Genomic DNA, 23,080 nt, shown 5'->3' with positions numbered 1-23,080 from the left:
GATATTGGTACATACAATAAATATACAGATGATACATTTTTTAAAGAATCTACTGCAACGACACTAATATAAATAAATAGAAGAAATTATTACAATAAAAAAATATTACAAAATATATGTGCATGTATCTGTTTTGCAATGAAAACAGTTTGTCCAGGAGTGTACAGAATGTTGAATATGTTTTATTGTAACATGAAGTGTGTCTAGGAGGGGTCAAGAGTCAGTGTCAGTGGGGGATCCCTGGCCTTGTCGTAAAATCTCCTCTTGTGTCATGAGGTTTTAGTCCTGATAGAGTGCAGCCTCTTCCTGAATGAGGAGAGTGGACTCAAAGACTTTAGTGACCGAGGTGGGAGAGGCTAGATGCCATTTTTGCTGCAATCTTTTGCTGATACACATCTTTGTTTTACATTTGTTCTAATCTTTACCTTTGTAAACAAGCACATTCGCCTTAGTTCATACTTGCTCTTTTAAATCTATAACAACTTCTGGATACAGTCTATCTAGTCCAGTAGTTCAACCCAACTTGAGGGTCATAGCCCAGATAAATCATGAGGGTAATGTTATTTGGATCAGTAGGGTAGAGCATCATAACAGATCAAGCAAACAAAGAGGTACTGCTTTTTTAACAATTTTTCTTTCCTTTTTTGTGAAATATTGGAAAGTTTTCCCTCTTTTGGCTTTGACGATTAATTAAATAAACCTTCTGGAAAGTTTGTAGGTAAGAAAATCACTCTAACTGCTAGCAACTCATAGACTTACGAAAGCTGTCGCACTTACTGCTGGAAACTTTACGAAAACTTTATCATTTTTATTCATATTTTTCCTTCCTCCAATACGTCAAATATTCAGGTGTGCAGAGACATTTGCAGTTTTCTTTCATTCATAGACATCCATCCAAGACGTGACCAGACACTGCTATCCAGTTAGGGCTTACAAGCTAAAGTGGTTTGGAGGCACTGGTTGATTCATTTACAATGTGTTGTTTTCATTTCATATCTTAATATGATGCATCCCTAACTTCCCCCATATTGCCTAAAAACCCATTTGTTTGAGAACGAGCTGGCAGCCAAAAAGTCCGGCAACAGGGGAGAAATTAGCCTATTTGAAAGCTAAAAAACAAAGAAAGGAAATTATATTTCTGAATATTCCTTAGCACATACCAAATCCCATCTCTGCTCTAAATTCCTCACATTTGAAACCTGGAGCACAGACTGCAACATGGCTAAAAAACAAACTGCTCAATTAGTCAGGTCGAGTGGGACTCTGTTTCCAGCTCCGCTCTCTGTTTTTCTTATTCAAAGTTGGCCCGAGGCAAATCAGCAAACATTAAATTTGGCGGTGCAGAGATCTTGCTAACATCAAAAACTACTGCAGCAGGGCAGATTTGTTTCGCTCGGGGAGGATAGTAAGTGACGGACATGATGACTGTGTCACCATGGAAACTGGACAAAAAAAAGTTTAGTTATTCTAAGTTTATTCTGACTTTACAAATGTGGATCTCCTCCCTCCAACTCCCCTGTTAAGACTTCTCTGACTGGAAGTGTGTGTGTGTGTGTGTGTGTGTGTGTGTGTGTGTGTGTGTGTGTGTGTGTGTGTGTGTGTGTGTGTGTGTGTGTGTGTGTGTGTGTGTGTGTGTGTGTGTGTGTGTGTGTGTTTGTTTGTGTGTTTCCCGTAAGAGTCGGGGCGTGCGTCACAGTTTGACCCATGGACAGAGGAATGACAAGCCAAACCGTTCAACAGAGTGACGGATTGGCTCTGGACTGTTTGGGGAATCAACCCCTGAACCAATGACTACATCCTTTATGCGTTTAGAAAGGTGGATAGACAGAAAAACAGATAGCTTGATCAGTTCTATTATTTTTATGGTCAAACCACAGTCTCTCCTCATTCACTACACCACCTCACAGCTCATTATACATTTAGACCTGAGCTTGCACTCCTGAGAAACCTTAGCTAGATGTAACAAACATTTATGTGTCCCCAGAGAAATTGTGTATGAGAGAGAAGTGCTGCTGAAGCAAGAAGTGAATTGAATGGCAAAATGTTGTTTAATTTTTGATAAGACACTCTCAAAAAGGCTGGTAGTGTCCAAATCCTTATCCATGACAAGGTAGAAACAAAATATTATATTGCTTTCCTCTGTGAGCCGGAGATCTAAATGATTGATTTTAAAAATAAGGTATGCAACACATACTTTGATTTCGTTGTTATTGATCTCAAACAATTAACATTATTTAAAAGAAGAAAATAAAAAAATCTTAAAAAAACAGAAAGATAAAACAGATACACAATACATCATCAGATGAGTATTTATATTTTAGGAGTGCTACAATGTGGAACTATCAAATTGTGAGGTATGTAGACTTTCTTCTTTTGAAATGGTCTTTTTAAAATACACAGTATAATAATACAGTGCATACTGCATACGTGAGCCTATTATTAAAAGCAGGGTGGTGACTTGGTGTAGAATAAAGACAGGCTCCATTATGTTCCTTTCTGCAAAGATAATAGCATTTTTCCTCACATTCGTGTTGCAATTTAAACTTTAATTAAAGGTCCAATAGTCAGAGCCAGGATTCTAGATATACCCCCCCCCCCCAACATTGTTCTCATATACAAATTGTGATTACTGTCTCTCTGTCACGCTAGCATGTCTCGCTTGATTAGACACTTGTATAGAACCCAGCCATTATTAGTGTTATTTGTAACACCTGTGCTACTAATCAAAGTATGCCTGCGGAAAAGGCTGCAGCAGCACAGAGCTAAAAATTACAGAGACACTTAATTTAACAATAAACCAAATATTTGCACATTTACATACGCATTTGAACAGCATAGGCTACATATAGAGTGCCAGGAAGCATCCATGTATTCCTATTTATAGCCTATATATGTATATATATACATATATAGGCTATATATAGGTGTATTAATAAACATTACAAATACATGCAACAATTCATGTCAGTTGACAACTTGTATGTCTGAGTCCATTCATGAATAAATAGTATAAAGGCCTTTTTATAATTCACATAAAGATCAAGAAGACATAGTTCAACAAAATAAGATTACGGTTGAAAATATATACACTATATTAAAATAAAACTGACTTTAGAATGAAAGTGTAAGGCTCTTTTTCATCATATCAAGTTATTTTTCTTCTATCAGTTTAGTCGCACACTGGTGCTTTAATGAGGGTGTCGTCTAACATCACACCACACGGTGACGCTGTGGGGCTACAAACCTCCTTCGCAAACCCTCTCTGGTTGCGTCACCTGCCGCACCACTTCCGGGTTTGCTTCCGACACATCTCGTGACATTTGTATTTTTGTTCACCAGCAGCTAAACCGCCGCAGTGAACCCACGAGGATAGGCGGCCGCTTTCGTCGTGGTTCATGGGACCGGGCGAACCTCCAGAGGAACCTAAATATGTCTCTACGGAGAAAAGTCTTTAGTTAAAGCTGCTGTGAAACACGACGAGCCATGTGGAGAGTTCACGGCTTCGCCGGGAGAGGTGAGACAGATGTCATTGAAAACGAGAGAAACGCCTCCTCTCCGTTATGTCACTTTGTTGTTTATTGTGATTGCCGCCGTGTGTGGTAACGTTGGCTTTTTATTGAGCTTGTGAAGTGAGGTCATATAGGCCTACAAGAAACACAAACTAAATAGACAACGTAAACACAATATACATAACCTACTGCTTTCTCTAGTTCCTACTCTGTCGGTGCAGCCGCTAACCGGTTTATTTTGGTCGGTCAGGGAAGTTGGCTCCTGTTACTGCCTTCTTGTCAGAACATGTAGTCCTGATATGTAGATGTTTTATAAATCTGCAGCGGCCTTTCATGGCTGAACTGTTAAGCAGTTGCACACACAAACATGCAATAAAGTACCAGATGTAGCCTGCATACACAGTAGTATTAGCTGCACTGCAAGAGACTCCAGCCACATACAATGTACATACAATGTAGCGTACATATTAATATTTGTGATACAAATCCAGTGTGCAGAAATATGTAGGCTATATTTCCTCTAAATTTCCTAGTCCCCTCACTCTCATTTTCATACCAAAGTCTGGATTATGTGATTTATTGGTTTATAGTTGGCATGCCATTATATTTACCTATTGGTTTATAAATAATTGACTGACCTCAATATATCTTTGCACCAAAGTCAAGTTACACATTCTAAAACGAGAAATCTGTTGACAGTCATGCATACAATTAAACACAACCACATAATTAAGTGTGTTGCAATAACATTGTGAATTATAATTTACTCAGGTTAAATGGAACATTATACATTTAGAATGGTCATGTCTTTTTTTCCATTACCTAGTATAATTGTATCATTGTTTTTGGTTTGTTTATGTCAGGAATTTTCCTTTTGAATTTATAAGGAAATTTTTGGAGCACGATTTCTATTGAAATCAAACTCTCGACATTAATATCTCATTTGTGCTGTTTTTTTTTGTCTTCCCTTATCACTTCTCAGTCGTCAATCGTTGCTATGGCAGCGCCCCGCTGCGGCTGCCCCAGAACCACCATGTGGAGGATGAGGTCATTAACAGCTCAACAACGCTCCTCTCCACCTCTCGGCACTCCTCTGACAACAGGTACTGTCTATATCTCTATCTCTGTCTTTTTCTTTTTCACTGTTCAAACTCTGTCCAGCTCTGATGACACATACGTTGAATAAAAGCAAGAAAACAAGAAAGAAATGGAATAAGAAAACTTTGAGTGACTGACTTTGATCTCACGACTTCTTTGCCCTCAAACTGATGAAAAAAAACCTTTGAATTCTGGTCAAACCTTCATCCCTATTCTCTGTTGTTCCTTTACCCCTTCTTTCAACCCGTTCTCCACTCGCTGTCTCCCTTTCAGCGTGTTGCATCAGCCAGCAGCATCTGCTATATGCACAAGCATGGTTGGTCGAGGGAACACAAACAAAGCCATCTGTCTTAAACAGAATGTTACTCTGATGTCTTTATATACAATAGACTGGAAATAGCAACAGGCACACAATCTTTTTAATTAATGTGTGCTGTTTTTTTGTGTCAGTTCTCAGAGAGAGGAGAATGGAGAGAGGAGGAAGAAACAGAGGACCTTTCAGTTTGACTACACTGAGCTTCCACGTTACAGCGCCCTGGATGCTGTGGGATGGGTATGCTTTATTGTTGTTACACTTTCAAAAGTAAAATATCTACACATTTATCCAGTTTGACTTTTTCAGTTCATCACATTTTTAGCACAAGAATGATGTGGTGAGGCTGCACTACTCCATGAGGGTTTAACCAGTTTGAAAAACTGATTGGAAAAGCAGTGCATGATGGCCTGGCTTCCATGCACTATTTGACTTCAATATTTCGATATCAACCCAGTTAGATCATTTTCTGAATAAGACAGATAATAAGATAAGATGATATCATGTAATCGATTTTTGCTCACCTTAATCAGAACAAGGTCATACTTGGAGGTGGCCATAATCGCATTTAGACAGCTGGAGTATTCCGATGTTTGTCACATTATTGAGACATTTATCCACCTACTATTCCTACTTTCTATCGGCATTTGCTGCAGTTTGCAACACATTTCCTGGTTTATAGCGGTGTCTTTTTTTGTCTGACAAAACAATGCAAGAGTACTATAATGACATTAGGATGTTTTCATTTTCCTTGGATTGGATTAGATTTATTTTTGGCAAAGAACGCACCGACATCTGACGTCAATACACTTCTACCACAGCCAGTGTATGTCGCTTTTTTATTCCCGAATATGCAGATTGACATGTAAACGGGAATATGCCCCTAGCTGCTGCGCATAAAAACACACCTTATTTGGAATATATTGTCCTAGCGGGATTATGGACCGTATTCAGAATATTGCCGTGCATGTAGACGTAGTGAATGCTGCCATTGTAGCTGATGGAGTGTTATGTTCCTTCACAGGGTGCTGCAGCAGCTCTGTTCATGCAGGTCTGCAGGAGGATCCACTCCCAGCTGTCTTCAGGCAGAGAGCCCAGTCCTACGCCTGGAGTCCTGACTGCTCCCTCCTCCCCCTCCTCCTCCTCCACACTGCAGAAGTGTGGCTACCGCATCCTGCTCGAGATCTGTGAGTCCTAAACAATGGGCCCACTGATGAATCACTCCTAACAACTTATTAGATCCATTTGACCACCTCAACCTTTTTCTATTTAAATATGTCTGATCAGAATCCTGACATGGCTGTGTTTTCCAGTGTCTAGACGTGATGTCCTGCCCAGAGGAAGGAGTGTGTTGTGTCTGCAGGGGGTGACAGAGAGACAGAACCAAGATCTGTCCCCAGCTCAGAGCAGCAGCAGCAGCAGTAGTAATAGTACAGGTGATGCCAGTCCTCACAGCTACAGTGAGCAGGGCCCACTGACTGATGACTGCTCCGTCTCTGACCACCAGAGGGCACTCCTAGACCAGGATTCCCCTACACCTGGTTTGTTCTGTTGTCATAGCTGAAAGATTGTTTCAAAATAGCATGAGCATTTTTATTTCACCATTTTGTGTCCCTTGTTGATATGGGAGTGGGGAAATAATAATGTTTCTTCCCTTTCTTACAGAGGAATCACTTCTGTCAGCATCCTTTCCTCAGCAGAATGATGCCAACCGAGATAACAAAGACACAAAAGATGCTAATGAAAAGGTGAAGGTTTACCTCTTTTTAATATTGGGAAGTTTATTTTAAAGAAATATTAATATCTATATGTCCTTGCAAAGGATTGACTGACAAATCATCTAATCTTGATTGTTGTCTTCTGTGTTTTCAGGACACGTTGTCTGATGATGAGAGGCTAGCAGAAGCAGCACTGAACTTCAAACATGTGGGAGACAATAGCATTCCTGTTATCCTCAACATCATAGGTATTGATTTATTGACACTGTTACACACCTATTTATTCATACACATTTAAACTATAAAAGAAAATACATTCTATACAAAACAAATGATCATGATCTCCCTTTTTTAACCTTAATCTCAACATTTCCTGAACCATATTTGTTCTCTCTGTCCTTAGCTAATATATTCTTCTCTCTGTTCATATCAGGTCTAGAAAGTGCCAACAGTAAAAACTACGAGGAAGCGTTTACATGTTTTGTAGCAGCAGCGGAGCAGGGCTACAGCAAGGCCCAGTTTAACACAGGTGTGTGCTACGAGAAAGGCAGAGGAGTCGGCAAGGACAAAGAGAAGGTGAGAATACAGACAGCACAATATTGTTACTTGAATATTTCATCATTCTGAAATTCATCATATTTGCAGAAATTGACCTCGAGATGATTCTCATTTGTTTTCCTTTGAAGGCTCTGTATTACTACTGGCAGGCAGCAGTTGGGGGTCACAGACAGGCTCAGTACCGCTATGCAAAGCTGCTCTTGACCAGCAGGGGGCACCAGAGTTTAGAGAAGTTGAACATGGCCATTGACCTACTGGAACAGGCTTCTGCAGCTGGTCTCACCAAGGTACAGACCATGACAGAATCTTATTAACTGTTCTTAGTTGTTTGCTGCTCTAGCGCAAGTTCATTCAATTGCTGTTTAAAGGTGAACTAAGCGGTTTATTTATGCTAATATAAGTGTAAAATCGCTCTTTATTCATACAGTGATCACTTACATAATGCACGGGTTTCATAAAGCCGATCTCTCAGTCAGCTGCTTTGCATGTAATCGGCAAATAAACTTATTGGAGTATCCCGAAATTTTTATCCAATCAGAAGAGAGAATGCTACAAATCGACACTCGTCTCACTCATATATAGTATATACACTCCATGGTCTCACTGCCGGTGCACGCCAGAGCAACAGATGGGTGAATGTGTATGCGCTTACAATGGCGGAGCAGGTAAAAATCCTTCCCAGTGTCTGTTGTTTTGATGGTTTTTATCGTGTTTTATCACACTTATGGATCTGAGATGATGCTAGATAATTTGCTGCTTGAAGACCGCAGTGCATTAATGTGGTGACGTAGGGACGAGCGAGGGGACTGCTAACTGCAGTAACTGACAGGAAGTTAGCTAAAAGAACCATTCCGCTTACAGCACCTTTTAATAATACTTCTGATAATATAATGTAATCCTTTTCCAACATTACTTTTACACATAAATGTAACTGTTTTCACAATTAAAATGATCAAATTATGCCTTAAGATGACATTTAAAATGTCTTGTGTAGTCTGACTTAACAATACAAAATCTAATGGCATTCAATGATTTATTATGTGATTTGGTCACTTATTAAAATAAAATGAAATTGAAATTGAAAAGGTAAAAAACTAGAGACACAAGACTCTGTTCCTCTCTCTCTCTCCTCAGGCTCAGGTGTGTCTGGCCTCAGTTTACTCCCAGGATCCTGTTAGAGACGGGAGCAGGTCTGTGCAGTACCTGAAGATGGCAGCAGAGAGCGGAGTGAGTGCCCATCTAGATGCTTCTTGAGTTTTAGGATAACCCTGCCTACACTATTTTTTTTTTTTTTACTTTCTGTTGGTGTTGTATTGAAGTTATATCAGCAACTAGCGATTCAAATGATCTTAAAGTCCCATTGCTAAGTCACACAGAGCTATTGTGACTGTTTTCATCAGTCCTATGCCCATACTACTTTGTCTCTTTTAAGTTCCTTGTGTCCATCTAAAACGTGGTACACCAATTTGCCATCCAGCAAGTTGAGTTCTTTGTACATGTCGAAGATTCTTCTTGAAGATTAAATACCCAAGATCACACCGTTTATTTTTGTTCCATTTGTGTAGGACGACACTGCCCTGCTGCTCCTGGGTCAGTGTTATGAGAGCGGCTTTGGGGTGCAGCAAAATCTGCCGACGGCGATTGAATACTACAAACGAGCTGCTCAAGAAGGCAACAAGCAGGCTAAGAGCTTACTGACGCCTCCTAGTGACGCAGACAGCAAGGGTACACAACATACTTGGATGGACGCACATTCATATTAGTCATGGCATTTTATTCACATTTGTAAGAGATGACGTGTTGCTAACATGAGTGAGAATGAACAATTAGATTTCTCTGGTGTGTCCCTCAGATGCAGTGTTGCGCTCCATCCGTTCGGCTCCGTGTTTCTCCATAGGCGAGCTGAAGCGCCCGCTCTCCTCTCTGGCCCGTCGCCATGTCAACCTGCCCATCCTGCCTCACTCATGGAGCACGGGGAGCCTGTGTGTGCCGTCTCTGTCCTCCACTCCTCTACACCTCCATCCACACAGCACACAGGGGGGGGCCTGCCAGTGGACCGTAGGGATAGGATAGTTCTCCTGAGCCAGCACAGTCCAAACTTGACTGAATGTATTTCATAGTGTGACTGTCATTTTCACCAGAGGAAGAAAGCTCAAAGTATGTTAGATTGTGTACATATCAAAAGATTGTTTTATTCAAAGTGTGTTTTTCAGTGTAGTGTAGATTCTTTTATATATATGTATAAAAAGTTGTTGGATACAAGGCATTACAATATTATGTGTAAAGCGAGATTTTGGGACGCTTTTCTATTTGTTTCTATACAGAACATTGTTTCTGTAATATAAGTTCTCATGTGGGTAGGGAAATGGGATATCATGGGTGCCTTTTGGTTGGGGCAGGGATCTTAAGTGGTTACTTGATTCTCTCCCTAACAATTAAGGATTAATCTCGTAAAAAGAGGTTTACTGTAATTCTGCCCCCTGCAGACTGAAATACATGTCTGTGAGTAACAAAGTGCTTTACTGCTGTGTCATATTTTAACCTTCAATCATACAGTTTCTGAGTATGTCCAATGCATCACTGCTGTTGTTCATTGTGAAAGAATAACTTCAGAGGAGAGTAATGTAAAGTACATGTTTTATGATAGTCCAACCTTACCCACACATACCAAAGTGAATTGCAATGCACTATGAGGAGGCTATTGTACTGTTAAGTATAATAATAATAATAAAAAATCTTCCTTAAAAGCTATTTTATTGCTGGCTGGTTACTTTGTAATAACCATTAAATTCACTGATGAGCAAAAACGGTATTTCAAAGAGCATGGGGGTATTGTAATATTTCTGTATTTAAATGAACTTACATTTTTATTGAGAGGTACACTGTAGTAGTCGTGAAATGTTTTTATGATAACATCATTGGTTTTAGGCCAAGCCTCATTCAATATTTACCTGAAGAAAACTAAAACTGCTTGTGGCAGGCTGGATGGTGTAGCCCCATGAACCATTCATATTTATTCAGAATGGGTCTACTGCATGACGTAAGCCTCCGATGATGTGTGATTTAATTACCTGAGTTGCAAAATAACACTGATAAGATTTATTACGGTTGCGTCTCGGCGGTGCGTCCCTGCGTCCTCGCCTCTGATTGGTCGAGCTGGGGGTGAGAGCTCCACAGCGCCGAGCCGCTCCAGGATCTCTCTGGCGCAGAGAGGACGCGCAGCTTGGGCCGCCTCTAACGAGCACTCACTCTAGCCGGGTTTGGGTACGTTCAGTTCAGATGATGTGATATGTGATTCCAATGCGGGCGGCCGGCTGCAGCTATACAGGCGAACTGGCACTTCAGAAAGCGGCAGTCGACATCGGCCCTGTTTACTATTAGACTATACTGTTCGTCTGTCGTCGTGGGGAGTGGAGGCACAGAAGCCCCGGAGGCAGACCGACCGAAGAAGCGGTGAGTGGATGTAAATAGATGCTGCCCTCGTTGGATGGGATGCGCTCCCCTCCCTTAGTGCGGCGGTGGTGGTGATGGGGAGATGCTATGGGATTTACAGCGTCTCACACACATCGACAGCTTTTGCTTGTGGAATATTGGCAACTCCTCCCATGCATGCTCGGCGATATGGTAGATTTAAAGATGTTCTATAACGCCGTTATCTTATATTTGTGAGGGAGTTTATTAAGGTGGCAGCAAGAAAACGATGGGGCTGCTAGGATACTCCACCCATGACATCATCGACTTTTCCAAGTTCATTTTCTCTGTGCTCTTTCATCTGTTGCATTTCATTTCTGAAGTAGGCCTAGGGCATAGTGCTGGGTGCCGTTCACGGGCTGCCATTACAGCGAGTGTGTGTGTTGATAAAGGATGGATTCATTCGGACAGGCCAAGATCTCTGCCACAAACTAGAAATGATCTGATAATGAAGGCGTATCAATTTAATATAAAGTATATATGGATTTGATATGTCTTTTAAGAGTGACCTTCTGGTGAAAAACACTCTTGTCTCTAAATATGTATGCAAGGTGAGCAGACAGTGGAAACTAGAGCATGGTGAGGACAGAGGATCCTGTTTTGACGCCTTGCTCCATAAATAGACAGGGTACATTTCATTTTGTCTGTCAACAAGTTGTTCTTTCCTTTTTTATAATGTAAGTGAATCTGTAGAAAAGAACATTACTTATATTATTTTCTTAATTTTTTTACTGCAAGCAACAATGGAGCACACACACACATAAGTACAGCGGAGCAGTTAGTTTAATGCAACACAATTGCCTTATTATTAGTAGTGTAAATGTTGCTACTGTCCCCTGAGCAGCTTGCTAACATCCTGTGCATCTCATGAATGACCTCTGCTGTTGGAGAGCACAACACATTGATTGAGGACAAACTGTTTAACTACCTCTGTGCCCCCACTGTCCTGCAAAGTGCTGTGTCATTCTCTCCTCCCTTTCTCCCTCTAATAGCCATCCTTTCTCCTCCACCTCTCCCATCTCCCTTACTCTCTTAGTCCCACTTTGCTTAACTAATGGAGCTGCATTGTCAGGAGGGGGAAAAAAACATTGAAAAAAAAAAGATGCTATCTATGTCCGGATGTCTGCCAAACAGACATTCTGAAGCAAAAATGAAAAATAGGGACAATGGGTAGTCGGAATGGTTTGGGCTTAGGCCATTACAGGTTGTGAGTTTTGGGTGGTTGTGTCAGGATGTGTTGTTCGTCCTCTGAGTCATGCAACATGTTTGCTCGGATTTTTTTAGCTTCAGTGGCTCAAGGAACAGTTGTCTGGTGAAAAGCTTGTATCTAGCTTTTTGAGTCTTATAGCCTATTTATAAGCCCAGATATTCAGGAAATCACAACAATATGGTCCATTGGACAACGTAAACAATGGAATTGATTACACTTTTTTGTCAAAATCACTTTTTCCACGATCCGTTACCTTTCTATACCGTGTGGGCTGAAAACAAATCTGTTGATAATAACACAGCCTACGCTCTTTAAACTGGTATGTAAACAAAGGGTGTGTGAAGAAAGGCCCCCACCATAGCTAGCAACATGCCTGTTTACAGAGCCTAAGCTGTCTATCAACATTGTTTTTTTTCTTCTTCAGCGCACACACAGCACATACAGGCTGTGGATTGTGAGGAGATATTCACTGATTTTGGCAAAAAGTTATTTTGACATCAAGCGTTCTCCAGAATCGTGGACTCCACCTTTAAGTCTTTTAGCTCGGTATCAATGCATTTGACACATCATCTTGTTTTGAAAGGTATTTATAAGACCAGATTATCAGAAAATTGATTTGAGTCCACAGACGATGCCAACATAGTCTAGTAGTTAACTTAAAAACAATGGAATTACAAGGGTTTGAAACTGCAATGGAGATAAGTGTTACTGGAGACCTTGATTGAACCAGTTGAGTGCAGGTATAGTTTGTACCTGTTGAACGTGTGTGTTTGTGTCCGTGTCACAGGCCTGGAGGGTGAACGCACATTCAGCACTAAACAGGTTGTTGTGGTTGTTGTCTGGCTCAGTGACAGAGGGACAACAAGAGGGCCACCGGGGGAGAAGGGGGAGCGGATGGCGGCCCCGCATGAACAAAATGCATAGTCTAGGGATTCTGCTTCACCGAAAAATATGCCTCTGTCCTTTCCCAAGATCTTATCGTGCTCTAAAATCAGCTGTGTTTGTATTTTCCACGTTTCGGAGAAAAGGCGCTGCTGATGATGACTATAGTATTGTTTGAGCTGTGTGTGTGTGTGTGTGTGTGTGTGTGTGTGTGTGCGTGTGTGTGTGTGTGTGTGTGTGTGTGTGTGTGTGTGTGTGTGTGTGTGTGTACTTGAATGACAGGATGTTCATACATAGGTTAATGCTTGCGTGCCTGGGCCTGTGTTTCTACCTGGAATCTGTGTTCAGTTGTTTACCTGATTTTCCACATTGGCTGTAGTAGCCAAATGAAATGGTTGTAGAAACAGGAAGTGACAGTGTTGCAGGCCAGTACATGTGCCACCTCTCCAGATCATAACGATACTGACTGCCACTGTCTTTGTTGCCATCCATCTGTTTGCATGCAGCATCACACAGGGCCTGATCCACCCCGAGATAAAAGAGACACGGCTAGCTAGTAAGCGGGGAGCTGGCTGCCACTTCTCCTCCCCGCAGACTGGCTTACTGCTCAGCCTCGGCTTTGAATGTCAGTCCTGGATGAATACATCCACGCTCTGACTCACTCCCAATATCATGCAAATGCAATCCAGAGATTCATGACTTTGATGCAGTGTCTCTTAACACCTTCTGTGGAAAAGGGGCTCGAGGCTGGAGTATGATCTGCACCATCGTGCATCAATAAAAGGCTGAGCCGCAGCCAGAGAGAATGAAGATCGACATGTTTTTATCGGCTTTTATGTTCAGTTGTAACATCAAAGATATGCAAAGGAGTGAGAAAAAAAATCCTCAACCTGATGAGGTCACGCCTCTGTGATGATGTCAGAGACTCACAGATAAACAAAGGAAACACCCAGAGAATCCCTGAGCCAGAAATGACAAAAACATTATATTATATTTCTCTTTTTACAGTTAGTTTAGTTCAACATATGCTAAAAGCAGAGAGGCTAGGGAAACAAAGCTTTAAAAAAAATATGCTAACACAGTGACCAACCACCGGAGATGGAGATAAGTAGGCGTAAAAAGAATCGACCACAAGAAGAATGAGTGCTTTATAATCTGACTGACTCAGGGAAAACAGGAAGCGAGGAACACTCCCTTCTCTATCGTTTCAAAAATCAAACAAACATGTTCTATTCTTCTTGAACATTATCTTAGGGCCATGAACATAACACGAGAGGCAATGTTAAAATCAGAAGATCATTAGAACTCTTGTGCCCTTTTTCATTTTTTTCAGTAGAGACAAAGTTTGAAGTTCTCTAGAATGTAACAAAAATCTACTTTCTTTGACATATTTACTTTGTTATTTATAAGTTTGAATAGAAATGTATGTAAGTTCAGATTTACATGTTGTGACGTGGCATGCAACATTAATGAATCTCAGTTAAAGCTACAGTGCCTAACTTTTTCATATGTTGGTTACATTCAAGCCATTGCAAGATGAGTTGACACAAAGTTGATCAAGCCTATCAGCTCCACAAAACTCTCTCTACGTATTTCTCAGTATTGCAATGTTTGCAAACTGGTGACACTCCCAGACACTGGCTCAAGAAGCGGCTACGAAATGTTTCAGCTGTCGATTCTACTGCTAAGAAAAAAACTGTACGTACAGCATATGGAATAAAATCCATGCGCAATTGCCAAAGACTTGCGTCATGTAGATGCGCCGATGGTGTTGTTGTAATTACTCAGAATTCCTCATGGGGGCATCAGACATAACACACTTTAGCTTTAACATAACATGCCAACAAGTGAAATCTGATAATGAACTATAAACTGACTGGCATGTCTCTTCTCTCCTCAGCTCTATCAGCACTATAGTGTTCCCAGTCAGCCATGATGTCAGTCCAAACCCCTCCTCTCTCACGCTCTGGCTCCTCCCCCTCTAATGTGGGTATGGTCAACCGCGGGGCCCCCTCTGCCACGCCCCCCACCTCCCTCAGCCTGCGCTCCTCCCACAACCAGCTGCTGGGGCGCGACGTCATCAAGGAGTCCATGGAGACTGGAAGTTCTGCCACCCTGCCCAAGAGCCGTCAGAGGTACTCCATGACCAGTATGCGCAGCGCCATGGGGATCAGCGAAAACCTGTCCTCCAAAAACCAAGCAGTCACCAGAGGGAGGGGCCTACCCACCAAGTCCTCCTCCAGCTCTGCCCTCTACTCCTCCTGTTCCTCCTCCTCGCCCTTCAACACCACCAACCCCAAGCTGGCCAAGAACGGCGCCAATATGCAGAGACGGGCCGAGAGCCAGCAGCTGCAGCTGAGCAGGGCCAACACCGAGGGCAAAATTCACAGCGCTCTCATCAATAACACCGGTTCTGACTGGCAGGAACTGGGAAAGGACAACTCGCAGCTCCCACCATTCCGTAGAAGGACCAAGAGCTTCTTGGAGTATCACGAGAAGGCCTTGGATCTGGACCTCCGGTGGGGGAACAAAGAGGTCAAGGAGGAGGAGGAGGAGGAGAAGAACCAGCAGCTGCCTTCCCTGGAGAAGGACAAGGCCAGCCCCACCAAGGAGATGGAGAGCCAGAAGGAGGAGAAGCAGTCCTGCCCGGAAGAGAAGGAAGATGTGGAGCCAGTTGTGGAGGAGGAGAAGGAAGAGGAAGAGGAAGATGACCCAACTCCAGCGCAGAGGCAGCCCCTGCTACCAGTGGTGGTGGAAGCCCCTCTCTCCTCCAGCTCTTCCTCTTCCAGCAGCAGCCCAGAGTGGCTCTCAAACAACCAGAACCCTGCTCCGGTGCTGGTCAGGGAGGAGCTCTGTGCCCAGGTTCAGGTCAGTCCCCGCAGTCCTGCTAAGCCCCCTCGGAGCTCCCAGCCCCGGGTCATCAAGGTGGAGCTGCACCCCAACAACGAGAACCAGTTCCTGCAGCAGTACCCGCCGTCCTCCCCCAAACAGAGCAGGGCCGCAGAGAGGAACACCCCTACCAGGACCCGGGCACCCCCTGCCCTGGCAGAGCCTGAACCAGAGACAGGGCTCCCTAAAGTGGGCTTAAGAATGGATTTGACCCCTGACACTCCATCAGAGGACGAAGACTCCAGCTGGACCACCCTGTCCCAGGAGACGCCCTCTCCTCAGACTCCACGGGAAACAGGTTCAACATGTTTGTGTTTGTCTTTTAATTTTGGTCTTTATTTTGCGTCAGCCATTAAAGGTGGAACCAGCGATTCTGGAGAAAGCTTGTTGTCAAAATTGGGTCCACAATACCTAGCAACTTGCCCGTTAACAGAGCCTCGGCTGTGTGTTATTACCCGGGGTTTTTTCCAGCGAACCCACGGTACGGACAGTTTGCGGATTATGAGGAGATATTCACTGTTCGCAACAAGCTTTATCCACAATCGCGGACTTTACCTTTAATCATGTCTCTAGTACGACCATCCTTTCATTCACTCTCCTTGTCTCTCTCTCCTGCCTTCTACCTCTTACAGACTGTCTGACCTGGAAAATAACCAAACGCTTCTTTTTACGCAAGCAAGTCACTATAGCAGCAATACTGCTGGAACCTTTAAGGCCCCTGGGAGCCACCTCATGGCGCAGAGAGTGATTAGAATGGGCAGAGGGACACAGTATACTGCACATAGCAGGGTTTGAGAAAAAGGAAAGAAGCAGAAGAAGAAGAAAAGCAGAGCTGGATTTATTAAGAGATAACTGCCTAGGATGCATGGAAAAAGCAGTAGTTGTAAAATGAGGGTATGGACAGAAATATAAAAACAGTCTAGAGACAGGGACAAGGAGAGAGTGTTATCCATTGGGTCCTACTGCAGGGGATGAACCCAGGAGTTGCTATGACAACAGAAAATAATTGTGGACAGGCTGACCATCAATGAAACGTATCTTGTCCTTTCCCCTGTGTGTGTGTGTGTGTGTGTGTGTGTGTGTGTGCGTGCGTGCGTGCGTGCGTGCGTGCGTGCGTGCGTGCGTGTATGTGTGTGTTGGGCCTTTTGTATATGATCAAATACGTGTGGGCCTGTGTGCTAGCATGCATATGTATTAGCTTGTGTGATACACTCATGTGCAATCTGTGTTTATGTGTGTGGCTGTCATCCATCAGCAGATGTCTGGGCTGAAGGGGACCTGCCCCCAGGCTGGAGGGAGATCTCAGACTCATCTGAGGTTTATTTCTGGCACATCCCCACTGGCACCACACAGTACCACCGACCTGTTGCCTCGGGCGACCAACACAGCCCTCCCAACGCTGACGCAGACTCTGAGCTTGACCCACAAAAGGAAGAACAGGAGTCCCCTAAGCCGCCAAACGAGGTGAGGGGACCCATAGACCTACAGCAATTAAAATGGCAACGCATTATTATTGATTTTATTTTAAAACGTTGAAGTTGAGGTGTTTCAGTATGAATAATTATCATGAAGCCAGTTTTGGATGAAAGGTAAAATACTGAAGCCATGATTTGGGAAATTAGAGGTGAGTTAGGGGGTCAGGGAGGAACCTCCATTGTGGTTGCAAAGGTTAACGCTATATGACTAGCAAATGTTGCTGTTGGTATGAAAGTGATGCACCCATCGTCCCCTGTCTGTCTCTCATGCTGCATGTCTCTCTGACTCTCTACCTTGGTCACTCTCTTTCTCCCTCTCTCTCTCTTTCTCTGTGTGTGTCTGTGTGTATCCCCTCCCCCCACCCCCCACCACCACCACAGCGCCCCAGCAGTCTATCATCTGACAGCTCGGTGGAGCCGGTTCCCTCCCCCTCTGGCTCCTCCCCCTCCCCCTCCCCCTGCCCCTCCCCCTCCCCCTCCCTCTCCACCTCCTCCACACCTCTCAACGATGATGTCACCTCCTCTGGACCAAGCCTCAACCCCGCCACCTGCACAGCCAACGTGAGACACACTGTCATGTTTGTTTGGGTGTACACTTGATGAAATTGACTCTCCCTGTTAAAGACCAATTACATTTATGTGATTTTTGATTCATTTTAGGCTGAATGGGAATATTGGGAATAATAAGTGTGCTTTTGATCCCTTTGTTGATTGTTCCATCCCAACAGTTGCTTTTTGGGTGACATATTCCTTAGATACAATGTAGATTTTTTTGCTATCATCATCAACGGCTACACAATCTTCCATTCCTGGTCTAGCCTTTGTGTCTAAATCACAAGTTAATTAGCTTTGGTTCATCTGTGTAACACCTGACTGCATTATCCCCCCCCCACCCTTAAATCCTGATGTGTCTGAGGTGTTATCGACATATCTCTGCTTTCCCTGCTAGCTTTATTAAATTGAAATGAGCGAACAGTAATCTTTGTCCAGGCCTGCTACAGCAAAGATTACTATCTCTCATATTAAGTTAAAATGAGTATCATTCAGTTTTTCATCTCTGTCATTTTTTTACCAGCTTTTACTGATTGAAGTCTGTCTTTCTGAATATCTGTCCGTATTCCTGTTGTGCTGCAGGATCTGAAGGACTACCCAGTCTATCCAGATCCCAGTCTGAAGGCGTTTGAAGGGGCCACCCTCCGCTATGCTTCACTTAAACTCAAGTAACGCACACACACACACACACACACACACACACACACACACACACACACTACTGTACAGATATATGTAGAGTAGACAAAAAAACACCAGTTTTGTGTAGCTATTATTTTATTTTATTCTGTTTCTCTGCAGCCCCCCTGCCCAGCTGGAGACAGTGGACCTCAACAATACCTTTTCAGATGCAGAGGCAATGGTAATATCCTGACAACATAGTCATTCTTTACATTTGTGTATGAAATAACCTTGTGACCAAAACATTTTATCTCCTGCCTTTGGTGAGCACTTATACCTCTGTTATAATTTCAGTCTGACCCTGTGAATGGAACAAAATGTAATGAGAAGGTAGCATGTCTCAATTTCCCAAGTTAAGGAGGACAAAATAGTGTCATTTCAGTTATTTCACTGGGATCACATCATCACAATAAATAAATGCTTATGTGTTTTTTGGCACAAAACCTTATTCAGAGCAAATAGACAGTTTTAATTGAGTGATATATACATACAAGGGTAGAGTCACTACAGCTGGGAGTTGGGGCCTAATTATTCAACAACCAATCAAATTGTCCCATGCCATTGCTCTGGAGACCCAGGGAATAATCACAGTTGATTCAAACACAATTAACTTCAATTTAAAATTAAGTACAGTACACATTTCTTATGCCATAAAGTCCATACGTTGGCAATATGGAGACACAATTCCAAACAGACCTAACTCATAAAACATTTGAAGTCATAATTTAGTCCATTTGGTATTCTAGGGTTCTGGGTGTCTATCCAGAGCATTTCTCACCTCCTCTAGTAGGCATCATGACTCTCTCAATCCCATATCATTGAATAATGTTATTGAACAAAATTTTAGCAAATCATGTGTTTGCCACCAGGCATGGTTTTGCAATGATGTAATGCACCTGCTCCCTTGCAACCTACCCTCGCCACCTCTCTTTGTCTGCTGCAGTGCCACTCGGTGGTTACTCTGTGAACTGCACCGTGGTGAATGTGTTATACAGCCAGACTGAAAGAATCGCACAACTATAGATGCGTAGGATGATCACAGTGAAAGAACGGGCAGACAGAAGAATGACCTGATGAGTACAGGGGGAAAGTATCGCTAAGCTTAGATTTGAAAAAATTAAAAATTAATTCCCATATTTCTGGACCTTTTTGGTTCTATATACATTTCAACAGTATTGCAAAGGACTGGAATTAATTCAAGATTATAAAGTTATATGCTCACTTTTGTAAGGCATAAATTAAAGGCATATTAAATTCCAAAATCAAAAGTATATGTAATTATTCTTGTTGAGGCAGGATATTTTTTTCGGTTGACAAAAAGAACAAACTGTATTCATTAAAATTCAAGTGAAATAAAAACTTAAGACATTCTGATATCTCAAAGGAACCCAGACTAACCGGGGACGAGAGTGGGAGTTCAGATATGATCTCAGGATTTGTGAAACTTTAATGAGGAGGAAACCAAGAGAGGATAATATGGTCAGTGGCAGAGGGAGAGTCATGGTGTGTCGCAGTGTGTGTGCATTTGTGTGTGTGTGTGTGTGTGTGTGTGTGTGTGTGTGTGTGTGTGTGTGCCCGTGTGTGTGTGTGTGTGTGTGTGTGCGTGCGCGCATTTGTGTGTGCAGAAGTGCATGGTTGCCTGCCACTGTTACAGCGCACACACACACACACACACACACACACACACACACACACACACACACACACACACACACATACACACACACACACACACCCACACACACACACACACACACAAACAACTCACACACACTCACAAGGCATCTTTCATATTTCATGTGTTGTCTTCCCCAATCAAGCTTTGGCTTTTGCTCTGATGTGTGATGCTACAGAAGCTGTATCTGCATACTGTACTACCTCGGTCAGCAGAATCAAACTGAGTTGATTGAGTTACTGTGCCTGTGTGTTAGTGTGTGTGGGTTTTTCTACTCCGGTTAAATTCAACACAATCATTTTAATCACGCTAACGATGATCTAAAGGGTTTACATTTCAATTTAATAGAGGTAGAAGCAAGCTAGCAATGTGTTCAAGGTACTGTAAGATGCTATAAATCTCACACATTATTATGGTGAGCCCAATGTGACAGAGTGCAACTAAAACAGGTCCCGATGTCAAATTGAAAATGTATTTATCCAAGTATGTGTGTTGTTGTGTTCATTCCAGTCATTTCCAGTGCGATCTCTGGGCTGGGTGGAGATGGCAGAACAGGACCTGTGTGAGGGGAGGAGCAGTGTGGCCGTCCACCACTGTATCAGACAGCTGTCCTACTGCCGGAGGGACATACAAGACTCTGCCGGGGTCTGGGGAGAGGTGAGTGTGTTAGCAGACAAGGCCAGTTGGTTCTATACAGCAGTGCATGATGCTATGATGGAGATGCTACCAACTTTGTGGTGTGTGAGCAGCGTGTCACATGTTTGCATGGCTGTGGGTTGCAAAAGGTTCCACTAAACAGCTATGTGTGTTCCTCTGTCTAAACCTCCTCAAGTATAAATGGACAGTAACTAATGATTTAAAGGTCACCTATATTGCAAAATGCCCTTTTTCATATTTTTTTCCACATTAATATTGTTCCTTTGTGTAACCCAACTTGAATTAGAAAAACATCTCTCTCTTTTTCCCCACCTCCAGCTTTCTGAAAACCTGTGTTCAACAACCACAGTCAGATGTATCTCCCCTTATGAGGCAATAAGGGGAGAAGCCACAAAATTACAATTTTGAACCTGAAAATGAGCATAATACGTGACCTTTAAAAAACATGAGAATATAGGAAAAAAGTTTGCCTTTGTTTTGCTGAGACCTGAAGAGTTAAAAAAAATGTATTATGTCATTAAAATACAAAGATTAGAGAAAAAGGGTGAAATTGTTTCTGTTATAGAACGCTTCTGTTTTTTTAATATCATTTTGCAACCCTGACTCTCTAGTCTAGGTTGTGAGCACAAGCTATAGTGCATTCCATATCCTTACCATAATGTTGTTTGTGTTCTTCCAGGGTAAAGGGATGCTGTTAGTGCTTGAGGACCGCATGTTGACCCTGGTTGACCCGGATGATCACAGCCTGCTCCACTCTCAGCCAATCAGTAGCATCCGTGTCTGGGGCGTCGGCCGGGACCACGACAGGTAGGGTTTTTTTTTTTTTTGCTATTTGATCACAGTGACATGTTTCTTCTTGAACTAGAACTATGGAGATACACACATAGAAGAACACACACAAACACATGAATCGACCACCTGTTAACCAGAACATAAAACACTGTTAACATGCACGTGTGTGGAACATTATCTCTATTGGAAGCTGATTCAGGAGTTTTAACTAATGATCACGGAACCGTAACGGCCTAATTACTATTCGAAGCATATTTGCACAAACCGCATTCCAAACCTGGTAATTATGCTCATTGCTCCAAGTTTACGTACCACACGAAGGACCTGTGGGGCCTTCAGTCATTTGGCAGCGTCCCACGGTCTTAACCTTTCACTATTGAGCTGACAGTGTGCTGAGGTTAGCACCGCGGCTAATGGGGGGGACAAGCTAAGCCCTCATTGATATGGGCCCCTCAGGGTTTCCATTAACCCCGACCGACCACTTCAAACACTAACACAAAGCCTGCACACATCTGGAAACATTAGTGCTGTTGTAATATACATACATGCATAGATTTGAATATGCATGAGACGTGTAGGCACAGTTGCGTGTGTGCATAAAGCCCATTTTAGATTAACACATGCACACCATCTAGTAGGCTATAGAGGCCTTGTGAAAATCTTTATCTACACTCAATGTTAAACCACTTATAGCTTAGAGATTTTGGGACTTTAACTTTGGAGACGTGTGACAGGATGGCCGTGCAGTTGAGAAGAGCGGTGGAGGTTTGCAGTCTGGTCCAGACGTGTGTAATCAGCTGTTAAATGATCAGAGTTTAAAATAGCATCCGTGTAAAAGGCTTGATCTCACTTCACTCCCCTACACACACAGTGGTCTTGTTACCTTTATTTTCATTCTCCTTTTCCCTCTTCCTCTTCTACCTATCTAGTTTTTTTATCATTTTATCTCTGTCTTTTAAAGGTGAATTCAGCATGTGGTTGACACAGTGTTGCGCTTGTTGTCAAAAGCATTTATTGTCAAAATCAGTGAATATCTCCTCACGATCAGCTCCTGTGCAAAAAAATATCCAGTGTTAATACACACCTGAGGCTCTGTAAATGGGTATGGAAAACAAAGGGTTGTAAACAAAGGGGGCACACCGTTGCTAGCTACATGCCCATTTTCATTTAGTCAACAAGCGTTCTCCAGAATAGCTGGCTCCACATTGAAGTGCTTCCCTAGTCTCAACCCACTCTCTCCTCTTCTCTCGTTCCAGTCCTTTTTCCTTTTTTCTCCTTCCCTTCCCTTCCCTCAAAACAGCACCACGACATTAGCTCAGTGTGTGTGTGTGTGTGTGTGTGTGTGTGTGTGTGTGTGTGTGTGTGTGTGTGTGTGTGTGTGTGTGTGTGTGTGTGTGTGTGTGTGTGTGATAGTTAAAAATAATGAAAAGAGGCCCTCTACCATCTCCCGTCTCAAAGGATTGAGAAACTTTTCGGTAGCTGTCTCTCTCAGCGGTAATGGATAAAGCGTGTAGTGGGAGGATGATCGGGCCCAGGCTAACTCTCCTTCTTTCCCTCTTTTTCTCCCTCCCTCCATCTCACTTTCTCTTACAGCTCCGCC

General features: G+C 42.8%; 2 protein-coding genes across 3 annotated transcripts in view; both read left to right on the top strand.

The window, feature by feature from the left end:
* Positions 1-3,307: 3,307 nt before the first annotated feature.
* Positions 3,308-9,923, top strand: dele1 (DAP3 binding cell death enhancer 1). 2 transcript variants are annotated; one of them, XM_080035208.1, is made up of 12 exons: positions 3,308-3,514; positions 4,492-4,612; positions 5,058-5,160; positions 5,945-6,107; positions 6,234-6,461; positions 6,586-6,668; positions 6,793-6,886; positions 7,072-7,214; positions 7,325-7,483; positions 8,331-8,423; positions 8,762-8,921; positions 9,049-9,923. In XM_080035208.1, the coding sequence occupies exons 1-12, from the start codon at positions 3,484-3,486 to the stop codon at positions 9,267-9,269; spliced, it is 1,599 nt and encodes a 532-aa protein (XP_079891334.1). In that variant the 5' UTR covers positions 3,308-3,483; the 3' UTR covers positions 9,270-9,923. The 2 variants fall into 2 exon arrangements, with proteins under 2 accessions (XP_079891334.1, XP_079891333.1); XM_080035207.1 differs by having other exon boundaries at positions 6,586-6,674.
* A 600-nt stretch (positions 9,924-10,523) lies between these two features.
* apbb2a (amyloid beta (A4) precursor protein-binding, family B, member 2a) overlaps positions 10,524-23,080 on the top strand; it is a gene marked incomplete at its 3' end in the record, with an annotated part of 37,488 nt that continues 24,931 nt past the window's right edge. The window contains exons 1-8 of the mRNA XM_080035334.1: positions 10,524-10,649; positions 14,660-15,946; positions 16,904-17,112; positions 17,505-17,684; positions 18,258-18,343; positions 18,477-18,537; positions 20,542-20,688; positions 21,368-21,495. Of these exons, the coding sequence (XP_079891460.1) occupies positions 14,692-15,946; positions 16,904-17,112; positions 17,505-17,684; positions 18,258-18,343; positions 18,477-18,537; positions 20,542-20,688; positions 21,368-21,495 (2,066 nt within the window). The 5' untranslated portion in view covers positions 10,524-10,649; positions 14,660-14,691. The remainder of the gene's footprint in view (positions 10,650-14,659; positions 15,947-16,903; positions 17,113-17,504; positions 17,685-18,257; positions 18,344-18,476; positions 18,538-20,541; positions 20,689-21,367; positions 21,496-23,080) is intronic.

This window comes from Ammodytes marinus, assembly GCF_949987685.1.
Source record: "Ammodytes marinus genome assembly, chromosome: 10".
Classification (NCBI taxonomy): Eukaryota; Metazoa; Chordata; class Actinopteri; order Uranoscopiformes; family Ammodytidae; genus Ammodytes; species Ammodytes marinus.
This window is presented reverse-complemented; position numbering and strand designations above follow the sequence as displayed.

Coding starts and splice junctions, on each gene's coding strand:
- dele1 (XM_080035207.1), top strand. CDS start 3,484: ATGTGGAGAGTTCACGGCTTCGCCGGGAGAG. Junction 5,161..5,944: donor CCCTGGATGCTGTGGGATGG/GTATGCTTTATT, acceptor GTTCCTTCACAG/GGTGCTGCAGCAGCTCTGTT. Junction 6,887..7,071: donor TGTTATCCTCAACATCATAG/GTATTGATTTAT, acceptor TGTTCATATCAG/GTCTAGAAAGTGCCAACAGT.